General features: G+C 40.6%; 1 protein-coding gene across 4 annotated transcripts in view; it reads left to right on the forward strand.

Annotated features, from left to right (window-relative positions):
- Positions 1-12,818, forward strand: part of ZNF521 (zinc finger protein 521) — a 304,387-nt gene that overhangs the window by 263,611 nt on the left and 27,958 nt on the right. For all 4 annotated transcript variants that reach the window (XM_065932425.1, XM_065932423.1, XM_065932424.1 and 1 more), the window contains 2 exons: positions 8,956-9,087; positions 11,553-11,668. In XM_065932425.1, the coding sequence (XP_065788497.1) occupies positions 8,956-9,087; positions 11,553-11,668 (248 nt within the window). The remainder of the gene's footprint in view (positions 1-8,955; positions 9,088-11,552; positions 11,669-12,818) is intronic.

Here is a 12,818-nt window from a genome sequence, read left to right on the forward strand (position 1 = left end):
TGCTTTATTTGCCAGAACGTTTTAATCTTATTTCAAAAAATAATGAAGGCAAGCAACATAAGGTGAATTTGGCTAGCCTAAATGTGTCACGTTGCAAAGGCTTTTAATGTATGAGGGAAAGAAGCAAACTTTTAAAACTCAATTGATTAATGAACATTGTTTTGGTGTTAGTCTTTCCATTTTGTTCAAGTGAAATTAGTTGTAGGAGCAGCTAAGTATATATTTGCCATAGAGTCAATAAATATTCATTGAGTCTCAACTTTGAGCCATGCACTATTCTAGGTGTTTGGCAAACATTAATACAAAACAGACAGTGCCCTTGCCCTCCTGAAACTTGCCTTGTAGTATGAATTGATGAATAACCCCAAAGTTCTTGGCACTGTCTTGGTTCTAAGATGTCTGGGGTTGGCACCTGCCTCTCTTTAATAGGAGAGGCAAGAGCTGAAGTGTTTGACTGAATTGAGAAATTGGGAGCATGCCATTTCCAATCATTTTGTTGTTGTTTAAGTGGCTAGCTCTTTGCAACCCCATGGACTATAGCCCCCCAGGCTCCTTTATCCATGGAATTTCCTAGGCAAGAATACTGGAGTGGGTTGCCATTTCCTACTTCAGGGGATCTTCCCGGACCAGGGATCGAACCCCTGTCTCCTGTACTGACAGGTGGATTCTTTACCACTGAGCCACCATTGTATGTCTAGTTATTACGTGATACAGAAGTGAATGTTCTTAAACTCTCTTGTGTGCCCAGAAACTTTTCTGTCAAGGTAGGGACCAGGAAGCCTGGAGTGATGCAGTCCATGGGGTTGCAAAGAGGGACATGACTGAGCCACTAAACTGAACTGAACTGAGAGAGCAGAAGAGCATTAAGGATCGGGTGATGGAAACTTTGTAAAAGAAAAAGGGTTACTTTCAAGTGATCATAGATAAGGGGGAAATGGCCTGTTCAAATAAAACAGACCCCTTTCAGTGGAACACAATGACATATAGTGAAGTCAAAGCTTTATATGTTAATAATTTTTAAAGCAACCCTAGTTTCTAAGCAGAACTAGAGATTATATTTCAGATTTAGCAGGTCTCCATCCTCATTCCCACCCCATCCTCACTCTTGCTTTTTCAGAGCAAACAGTACTGTTACTAAGAAGTACGTACTCTTTCTTCTTTCCTTAGTTAAGATTGTCTTTTGTTTGTGGAGTAGGGTGAGGAGGAGCTCGACGTGATTTTATCAGTGCCTTACCCCAAACTGATGTTTGCTTTCTTTTTTTAAAATAAAAACATTTGAACCCCAAATCTTTGCCTGTAAAGCTACTTGCTGGCACTGTGTAATACATACTCTGAGCCTTCAGCTACGGGGCCCATGTTTAGATTAGAAAAGTAAAGAAAAGGATGCAGACCTGGAGGTAAAATCGGGTCGGAAAGGTATGTTTAGTCTGTGTGCTTCGCCCTGATCCCAAACTTGAGCCAAAATGTCGCTGCCGAGTCCCCACAGCTGAAGGGAAGCCACCTTTTTAGTGTGTTGTTTGTTTTACTGTTTATTGTTTGAACAGCATTCCAGGGTTTTCTCCTACATGAGAATATTCTAATAACTGCTACCCACAACCGATAACAATAGCCAAGGAATTGGACGATATTGCCTCTCAGAGCATCTGAAATCCCACTGCCTACCTCTCCCATCCCAACCACCTGGACCTCCCACTAGTTTCCAAGCTGCTGATCTTTATGGGGCTCGAGGCAGCCCCTGGGCTCTTTAAAATCTGCTGGGTACAATGCAGCCGACCCCAGCTGAATCATTTCCTGCTCCAGCCCTGCTGATAATGAGAAGTTCAAGACAGGAAATAATAGTGTCAGTATCAGTGGCTTTGCTTATAAAGTCCAAAGGCATCACAGCCTTTAGACTGTTGGCCAAAAGCAGGTAGTGATGGAGTTCGGTGCAGGCCTGCACCTTGTAGGTGTCCTTGAAATAAGACTCTAGCTGACGGACTTCTCTAGCAGTCCAGTGGTTAAGACTCTATGTTCCCAATGCCGGGAGCACCGGTTCGATCCCTGGTCCAGGAATTAAGATCCCTCATGCTGCACAGCATGGCCAAAATAAATAAAGAGATATGATCTTGGGAAAAATGATTCTCACTGAGACACAAGGGATGTTTTATCATTTTGCTTTTCTTGATGTACTTAAGGGTTAGGCATTTTGTTTATGGATAGTCAAAACCGACATACCTGACTACTCAAATAATTCAGTAACTCTCAGAATTCCCAGTGCCCTTCCTGTCTTAATGGGAGTCTCTTGTTTGGATCGCATATTCCTCTCTTGTGTGGCATAGAAATACAAGCTAGACATTCTCATACTACCATTGAGAAAAATCCAAGAAATTGCTGTGACAGTCTTCAGGCAGCATTCATTTTCATGTTGAATTTTTCAAAAGAATAGGATAGAACTTTTTAACTAGGGTGAGGCAAGTATTAAGTGTTAGTCGCTCAATCGTGTCTGACTCTTTGGGACTCCATAGACTGTAGCCCACCAGGCTCTTCTGTCCATGGGATTTCCCAGGCAAAAATGCTGGCGTGGGTTGCCATGCCCTTCTCCAGGGGATCGTCCCAACCCAGGGATTGAACCTGGGTCTCCTGCATTGCAGGCAGATTCTTTATCATCCAAGCCACCAGGGAAGCCCAGGGTAAAGAAAGCGTTCATATTGTATTCGGTACTCTCAAATGCCGCCTTACTTTGGGGGCTTGATGACTGATCTAGTGGCCGACTTTGAGGGCTGAGTAATATTCCCCATTGCCAGATTAGCACTTCAGTGTGTTTGTGTTACTGTTGTGAAATATGTACTGTATATAAGACAACAAATTACAGTGCCCTGAGCGCTGTGAGCCCAGGAAGATGTGGTGGCTCTGTGCTTGGCAAATTACAGTACAGTCGGCCTATTTTTCTACTCCTGGTTCCTGGGGTGAGCCAGCGTAGCCGAGGGGTGAGTTTTGTCATGTGTGGCTTTTCTTTGTTACTCCTCAGACCCCTAGCTTATAAATGTGTGCTTGGAAATTAACTCAGGGAAGAGGAGAAGCCAAAGTATAAGGGTTGGGGGTTGGGAATTGGTTTAGGGCAGAGTTTTCTTGGATTTAAAAATATAGAGAAGGATGCGGTGGTACACACAGTCGAACTGGAAAAATTGCAACTGCAGGGCATTTGATTCCTCTGTTTGGATTCCAAGAGCAGAGTTTACTCTGACTCAGATCAGAGCTTTTCAAGGATGGCCCCATGCCACGTGATGAGGTACCAGGAGGGGTTTCTCGCTTTGGACTTTAGCCTGTAGATTTATGCAGTGAAAGAGGCTGGAGGACCCTTCTGGCCAGTCTCCAGGGTAAACGGGAGAAGGAGTTCTACTTATAAACCGTTACAAATTGGTCCTCAGTAATGGCTGCAGTGTTGATCAGATGATATTAGGGGTCCCCCAGTGATTCCTGGGATAACAGCTGCATGTAAGTCAACCACTGAACATTTGCTTGTAGCTGCTCTAGATTTTTGTTTTTATTGAAGGAAAAGGAGTATAAACATGGGACACACAGTCTGGAGGCTGTTTAAAGGGCTTCTCTTGTTGAAAGCTTGTATTGAAATGTCAGTGTCCTGTGTTCCACTAACAATTGCCGTGTTGGAGCTTATAACCTGGGTTGTGCTTGAATGGTAGCTCTTATTTTTTTCTGTTACAAAACTGGCTGATTAATAGTTGTGTTTGTCCAGGTTTTATAAATTGGAGAGAGAGAAATTATCATTCCCCTTTGAACTGGCCTTAGAGGAACAGATTTTGTTCTTGGGGCACATGATTATAGTAAATGATTATCACGTTCCCTACTAAAGGCAATGAGGTTGCATTGCAATTATGTATTCAGATTCTTTCCTTTGCAACATTTAATACTGGAGTAAATATTTACATTAGCATCAGTCTCTTCTATGTAGACTTGATTCCTGTTTACATTTATGTTCACATTTAAACAGAGATTAACAAATGGAAATAATTATTTTAGCTGAATTTTATATACATGTGAAATGATTTCTCAGTTATACCCAAACCGTCTTTGATCATGCTTTAAAGCAGTTGACCAGGACAGGAAGTTGCTGGCGGCCAACACGTTCTCAGTGGTAAGAGCTTCACTCTTGCCTCCTCTGACATCAGATCCACAGTACTGTGGATGCTCCCTTGCATTCGTGCTCCCTTGCACCAGGATACAGGAGCGGGTGTTTCCTGTTTGTTCTGAAAAGGTATGGGTTTATATTGAAAGCTCCACCTGCTTTTCATTCAGTTGATAATATGCACAGTGATGTTTCTGTCTCTCTTTACATGTGCTGGTTTGGGCTTTCACATGTATTTGGTTGGAATACTTCTCAGTCTAATGTTCAGAATTGGAGTTTTTCTATACTTCATAATATGGCTCATTTTCTGTCTTTTTGGCATTTAAAATTTCAGGGTTGTAATCAGTCTTTTATTAGTAAGGTGTAGAAGTGATTGGGCTTCCCAGGTGGTGCTAGTGGTAAAGAACCAACTTGCCAATGCAGCAGACGTAAGAGATGTGGGTTCAATCCCTGGGTTGGGAAGATGCCCTGGAGGAGGGCATGGCAACCTACTCCAGTATTTTTCCCTGGACAATCCCATGGACCGAGGAGCTTGGTAGACTACAGTCCATAGCAGAGTCGGACACCACTGAAGCGGCTTAGCACTCACATAGAAAAGACAGCATTTTTATTCTTTAATTTTCAAAGTAACCTATAAAGATAAATTATGCTTATTATAGAAAATCTGAAGAATACAGATAAGCAGAAAAAAAAAGAGGAAGAAAAATCCAGAAGTTTCTTCCATAGATGCCCCCATCGCTCTTAATAAAAATATAGGGCTGCTCTAGCCTATTATGTTCTTAATGGAATATTGTAATGGTTATTAAATCAACTGACTCAGAATCTCTTTTTAATAAATGAGTCAGACTGTATTATCCAATTACTATCAGCTGCTACCTTTCCCGAGAGCAGAAATGGTTACCCCGATTGAATTTTTTAAGCTTTTGTCATCTTTGGGAAACAAGGTGAGAGCCTAAGACTTAAATTGACCTGAAGTTGGGGGTGTTGATGGCGGCTCCCTCATGAGCATGGACTTTTAATGGGAACCATGGTTACTCTGTACTGTTCTTAAGGACCTACCAGACAGGAAGAAGGAAGGAGGGAAGCTTCGTTTTTAAAAGGAAACAGAACTTAGCTCATCTCGATCCCCCAGGACTGAGAGTGTTTTTGCAATTCTTTGAGAACTGACACTGCCCTTAGCCACACTGCGCACATGCAGAATGACAGCAGAGTTAAACAGAGACTAAGGATAAACTTTTGAAATTCTTATTAGAAATAAGTTTAATTAGTTGCCCATTACTCTCTCTCCCCCTACTTCAGTTTTTAAAAGTACAGAATGAATTATGTTAACCAGTTACAAAAACGTTTTGGCTTCCCCTCTCTCTCTGTCATTCATCATCATTTGACCCTCTGATGATAAGTAAGCGTGAATGTGGGAAATGAGCAGAGAAGTTAACAACAGCAGGATAAATGGGTGGGCATGTCTGATGTCTAAATTGGAGCATCCTGGCTTCTGCTTGTCATTTGCTGTGTAATAATTCAGATATATTTTTCTCTCCTTTTCAAATAACTAGGACAAGTTATTTGTTGGAAAAGACCTCTAGGTAACTTCGAAATAAAAGGCAGATAGAACTTCCAACATTTTTTTTTTAATATTATAATGTGCTTTTAAACTATAAAGAGTTCTGAAAATGCTGGATGCTGTTGTCATTATCATTGCTATAAGTGCCCTCTCAAAGCGTGGAATTCATGAAAAAGAAATCTGCACTAATAATGCATAAATACTTTATGAGTATGTGTCACATTTTTGTGAATTCACTGGACTCAATTTTGATTATTTAACATTTTGTGACCAAACTTCTCTGTTCTTAGAATGGGAAATAAATAAAAATTGATGAGGACATTTTCCTTATACTACCTTATTTATTTTCCCTTATATTATTTTGCTAAACAAAATACACCTAGTCCTGAAAGATAACATCACATTGAAGATCACCCTCACTTGCATAATTTACATTATGTTCATGTAACAGTCAATCATTTGGAGAAGGCAGTGGCACCCCACTCCAGGACTCTTGCCTGGAAAATCCCATAGACAGAGGAGCCTGGTGGGCTGCAGTCCATGGGGTCGCTAAGAGTCGGACATGACTGAGTGACTTCACTTTCACTTTTCACTTTCATGCATTGGAGAAGGAAATGGGAACCCACTCCATTGTTCTTGCCTGGAGAATCCCAGGGGCGGGGGAGCCTGGTGGGATGCTGTCTATGGGGTTGCACGGAGTCGGACATGACTGAATCGACTTAGCAGCAGCAGCAGCAACAGTCAGTCATCATTCCCAAGAAAGCTCATCAGACCTACATACGTGTGCATGCGTGCTAAGTCCCTTCAGTCGTGTCCGACTCTGTGAACCCATGGACTGCAGCCCGTGAGGCCCCTCTGTCCATGGGATTCTCCAGGCAAGAATACTGGCGTGGGCTGCCATGTCCTCCTCCAGGGGACCTTCCGGACCCAGGGATCAAAGCCTCTTCCCTCATGTCTGCTGCCCTAGCAGGCAATTTCTTTATCACTTGCACCACCTGAGAAGCCCCAGGCCTATATATTTTCCTCAGCAGATGTTGCAAGTTCAAGAATTCTGGAACAAATGTGTATACCTCCTCAGACTCACAGACCACATCTTGGTTCTTGTGCAAAACACATAATTAATTTAAGGAGGAAATTGGAACTCTTAGTTACCTTCATACTATCACAAGAAAGGTATACAGCGTTGAGGAAATAGAAAATATTTAAATTTGGCAAGTATTTCTGACGGTTAACTTACTGACCCAGTTCTCTACAATAAACAGTGTTTCTTATATTACTACATATCCAAAATTTAGAAAAATTTTGGTGCCTTTAGGATTTTAAAAAAGAGAGAGAGAAAGGAACAGATGAAAAACCCTTGATCTTATATAATCCCTAAAGCTTTTTGTATAACCCCTTGTCATGTCAGTGTGCACAATTAAACTCCTTCTTACATAATTATAATCAAGGAATTTACTGTGCCACCCAAATACAGAGTAGGTTTTTATCTCCTGTGAAATGTAGACAGTGCTGGGTGGCTTAATTAGTACTTTGGTTCTCTTTTTACAAATTCCAATCCTCTGCTTCTAAAGACTCATACTTGTGTGAGGAGAAAGATTAGGAATACAAATAGAGTGATTTTACTCCTAGTTAGCTAATAATAATTCACTTTGTAATTGGGCCTTTATGTTGCCAGTAATATCAACTGGTGGAGGATTTCTGCACGCCTCTTGTGTTGACTCAAAGGAAGCAACTTTGGAGTGTAGACTCATTACCCCTGCAGTGGGAATGTATTTTTCATTCCCTCAACCTGGACTGTCTGACACAGATATTTCTTAGTAACTTTTCTAATCACTGCAAATAAGAGAAGAGAGAGAAAGGAACAGATGAACTTGATACCATTTCAGGTTAAACTGAAGCCTCTTAGCCCTTATTTTCCTGATGAGAGTCTTGGGAGTAGTTGGTTTCTGACATAGTATATCTGCTAAAATCATGGACCCTGAGGCCAGGCTGCCTGGGTTTAAGTTCTGTTTCCACCAAGAATTGCTCCTGTGACTCAGAGCACAGTCAGTTCAACTCTCTGAGCATCATTTTTCTCATCTCTAAAAGGGGAATAAGAGTAGTTGTTGTTGTTAAACTCAGTGAATTCATGTCTTAGAACAACAGTGTCTGGAACACAGTAGGCCCCAAAGCAATGGGTTGTTCATTCTCACGCTACTGGTTTTCATTTCTTATAACTGAAAATTGAAACAAGTTAGAATAATCCTTAAATGCATCATTTCATAAACATTTTGATGAAAAAAGCATACAAATGATGTTTTCTATTTATAACACTAACTTTTCATTTTTTATAACAATTGTTATTACATTGAAATATTTTTCTACCATCTTGTTTCTAAGCTATCAAAGAAAAGGCCAGGACTAGTCAAAAGTGAGCCTGGAACTCATCAAAGTGCCTTTGGAGAAATACAGGCAGAGGCTAGATCCGGGGGGTAAAACTGAGACTGTCTTACCTGGCGTGCTGCAGTTCATGGGGTCGCAGAGTCGGACACGACTGAGCGACTGAATTGATACTGATACAAAATAAAGGGAACAAGGCACTGAGAAGATATGGAGGATAGGAGTGCCAATCAGGAAAATAACACTTATAAAATACTATGAGCATTAATAATATTTCAAAATTGCCAGAAAATCTTGGAAGTATAAAAATCTGTGTCAATGGGAAAACCGCTAAAAAAACACCTATGGTTAGTAATAGAAAGCTCTAGAACCTTCTTGATAAATCAGAAGGCCTGGGGAAGTAGTTCATTCTTCTATGGGCCCTTTGTTTTAGGACTTTGGGAAGACACAGCCTATAAAAGAGAAGGAAATGGCAACCCACTCCAGTATTCTTGCCTGGAGAATTCCCATGGACCGAGAAGCCTGGTGGGCTACAGTCCATGGGGTCGCAAAGAGTCAGACACAACTGATCGACTGAACATACATGAAATCTTACTAGTTAGAGGAAAGGAGATGCCTCATTACTGACTTACCAATTATACTTTCAAAGCTTAACACACACTGCCGTAAGATAAAACCTGCCTTGTGACTATGGTTCGATTTTAAATTCCAGAAATGTTTTCAATTGATATAAATTCATAAGTAATGTGAAATTAACCAGAACCCATATATACTACTACTGATTGATTTTTGGTGCTGGAAAGAGTTTAATGTACGGAGTTATAGGTAACTCACTAGTCTGGCAAAGATGTGATGGGCGTCACCTCTTCTGCTCACGTGCTTTCCTTGACAGATGAAGGGCTGAACCACGAGTGCAAGCTCTGCAGCCAAACCTTCGACTCCCCGGCCAAGCTTCAGTGCCACCTGATCGAGCACAGCTTCGAAGGGATGGGCGGCACCTTCAAGTGTCCCGTCTGCTTTACAGGTAGGAAGATGATTCTGGAAAACGCGGGAGGGGTTCTTGGCCACATGTCTTTCCTACCAAGGCATACTTTTCCACTGCTGTGGCCTTTTACAGATCTGACTGCGGTTCAATTTAGGGAGAAGATGTTTGATTTCTGCTGATTAGCATTATTGATCGCTGCCTACTTTAAAGGCTCAGACGGTCAGGAAGGTTAACTGTCAGGATGAACAAATGGCATTTCAAGTTCTCTCCGAAGTTTGCACTCTTCCGTTTCTAAAATGACATCCATGTTCCATTCACTTTTCTCCCCTCGACGTTAAAAGGTTAGCGAGACAAAGGGAGCTTTTTCATAGCAAGACATGAGACGAAAAGTACAACCGTGTTGTCAACACATGTCTGTTATTTAAACACGGAGAATTTTATAACATTTCCCCATATGAAATTTCAAGTCGTTGTTAGAACCCTCCTCCAATTCTTTGAACTAGAAAACAGACTAGATGAGGTCTTATTTCCTGTGAATATCAGTTTGAGCAAACTCAGAGAGAGAGTGGAAGACAGAGGAGTCTGGTGGGCTACAGTCCACAAGGTTACAAAGAGTCGAGCATGACTTAGGGACTGAACAACAACATTATGTTTACGCTTTTAAGAAGAAACTTTTATGAGATGCTGTAACATGACAGTTTTCAGCTGAAGCAGCAGCAAAAAAAAAAAAAAAAAAAAATGTAAATCAGAAACTGTAATTTGAAGCCCATAAGGGTTGAAATATGATCACACGCATTTCTGCTGCTCCTGTAACAGTGACAAAGTTATTTTGGAAAATTCTTTGTGATCATTTTGCCTATGTCTTGGACTCATTGTTCAAACCCCTCAAGGCTATGTGCCCTTCTTATTTGTCAGAAAAAGCAAAACAAAACAAAAATATATCCTTCTCTTAAAACCGCCTTCTTGGTTTGTGGGGCAAAATTCCAAAGCATTGATTGTTAGCCTTCACTGCATTCAGCCTGTAGATTTCTGTCCTGTGATTAAATCAAAAGCGAGAGGCCATGTTCCGGTTAAATACTACCACACAGTTGGTGGTTCTGTCTTTACCATTTTCCTGTGAGGCTCCTTCATTCAGTAGTTGCATCCCATTCGGCCACTCCTTCTTTTGGAACTATTTTTTGATTCCTCTAACTTTTTATTTAAAATATATATATTATGTTTTACTATAACGTAGTATTTGTCTAAAGATACGATGCATCAGCAGTCTGGTTTCTTTATAAAAGTTCATAGTAAGTCCTCATAAGGAGGACTGGTCATAGATCTCTTCATAATTAAGACCCCTAATAAAACAGCCCTTTCATCTTATGGCCGGAAGCCTCGTAAAATGTGCTACGTTAGGTGGAGATTCATTGCAAATCAGTATCAAAACCTCATTTCTTTGGGTTGTTATAGGTAAAACACAAAAATGCATTAATTATGAACGGTCTGCTTTTCCAGCGCCGACAGACCTAAATTGTTTAGTGTATCTTGAAGTAATTTTAGAAAAAAACAAAACAAAAATCCTCTTCCAATATAAAGCATGTTAAGTGCAAGAAGAAATCTGAGCAATGTTTAAAGTAATGAGAAATATGATTAAAATGTATGACTCACAAGAACAATATTCTAATATTTTAGGTTGGCTGGCAATTAGAATAATTTTAATGATTAGAATAGAGTCAAAGTCAAATGCCAACATCTTTAATAAATCCTTTCCCTGCCTATACAGATTAATATTGTAGATGCAAACTTTTTTAGGTCACAGTGCACCAGGCATCCATCAGAAGTCAGTTCTCCCAACCCAAACACTGCCTCTGGCATATACAATTTAATTATTAATAGTATGTCTCCTAGGTAAACTGTTACACAGTCTTAGGGCCTTGTTTTGTAGTCATTAAAATTGAACATGTTTATATTATTGAAACCCTTGCATTCCGTGTGTAGGCTGAGTTGATCTTAAAGTATCCAAAGAGAATTTACCTGCCGTTCTGTTTCACATTTATAGACAGTGCCCCAGAGTAGCTGTGGGATATCATTTTTAGCATTAACACATTTAAATAGAGAACTGTTTGCTAGCTGTAACTTTAGGCAAATACAATAAACTGGGTTTTGGCATCTATGATTTTGTAACCTGTGGGTTGCTGAGAAATAAGAGTCATTTCTGTTCAGACAGTGCTGTGCGTTTGACAATTTTCATTTTAAAAGATTTATGGGGAGCAGGGCCTCGATAAACCTTTACTTTGGAGCTGTTTGTGTTGAATTAGGTGCTCGGTAGAGTGCATCTTAACAAAAGCCAGAGACCCAACCCTAAGCATGTGTGACGTTGCTCTCCCCGGGCCCTGGCAGTGGTCACACCCAGAAGGCACTCCATTCAGGCCATTCCTCTGCCGCAGTTCACAGAGAGCCATCGACGGAGGGCATTTCGGAATGAAAATAACCCCGAGTTCACTCTCCTTTTATCATTTCAGTGTTTGTTCAAGCAAACAAGTTGCAGCAGCATATTTTCTCTGCCCATGGACAAGAAGACAAGATCTACGACTGCGCACAATGTCCACAGAAGTTTTTCTTCCAGACAGAGCTGCAGGTAGTGTCCCCGTGGGGAGGACGGGCGTTGGGCTCGGTCGCTCTGCTTCTAGGAAACAAGGGCATTTTAAGTCTGGATTCACTGTATCACTCACCCTGGGCCACCATGATGCTTTGTATGGATTGGGGCAAAGGGAAAATTAGAGGCTGGATTAACAGACACCAAAGTCATTTTGCCTCTGGCTGCTGTCAATCATAAAAAGAACTAGAACAGACCTATAATTGGACCTTCTGACCCAGTGTGATAGACTGCAGGGTCAGGTTTATTGGACTGTGGGATCATTCACCTCGTTCGTCAGGGCCCATTCTCCCAAACCCTGTTTTATTCATGTTCTGTTCCCACTGGGCTTCAAGCTAGATGGATGTCCAGGTTATTGTTGTCCTGAGGGGCTTAAAATTGGAAGGAAGAAGGGAAGAGAGGGAAGAAGCTATACTCTTGTCCAGTATGTTTCTTCTACTTAACGGAATGGAATAATTATTATTTAGTGGCAGCCTTTAGGTACAAATTTTGGCACCCAAAGATGTTAGCTTTGAATGTTGCACTTGCAAAATGTGTGACCTTGTGCTTGTCAATAATGTTTCTGAACCTCGGATGTGAAGAAATGATAGACAAGATGTAACACTCACAGGGCTGCTGTTAGGTAAAATGAAATAAAAGTTCTGAATATGGGGTATATGGGGTATAAACTCTAAATATGGTGTATAAACTCTAAAATAGAATAGAAATGTTTGGTCAATTTGATTATTCTTAACAAAAGACTGGTATCAGTCAGAGACCTGGATCCTAACCCAGAAATGTCACTTATTATAAAAGGGAAATAAATGTTTTTTTTCTTCTTACTTCATCTGAAAAAATGGGTCTAATATATATCCTCATTTTTCAGATGAAATAATACAAGAGTAATAATTTTTTTATTAAATCTTGTTGGTGCCTTTGGAGGAGAATGAATTAGAATTCAGTTATTTCATTATTGTGAGGATTACTATTAACCATAAAGTTATTTAGACTAAAATAGGGTAAGGATGATGTTTTTTCCCTTTGGTATCAAATTCCCTAAATAACTAGAAGAGGGTCTGATGTGGTTGACATGGTTGAGGTAGGACTAAGGGACCCAAAGCCTCACCTACTTCTTCATCTCCCATCCCATGCT

The sequence above is a fragment of the Muntiacus reevesi genome, chromosome 4, assembly GCF_963930625.1.
Source record: "Muntiacus reevesi chromosome 4, mMunRee1.1, whole genome shotgun sequence".
Lineage (NCBI taxonomy): Eukaryota > Metazoa > Chordata > Mammalia > Artiodactyla > Cervidae > Muntiacus > Muntiacus reevesi.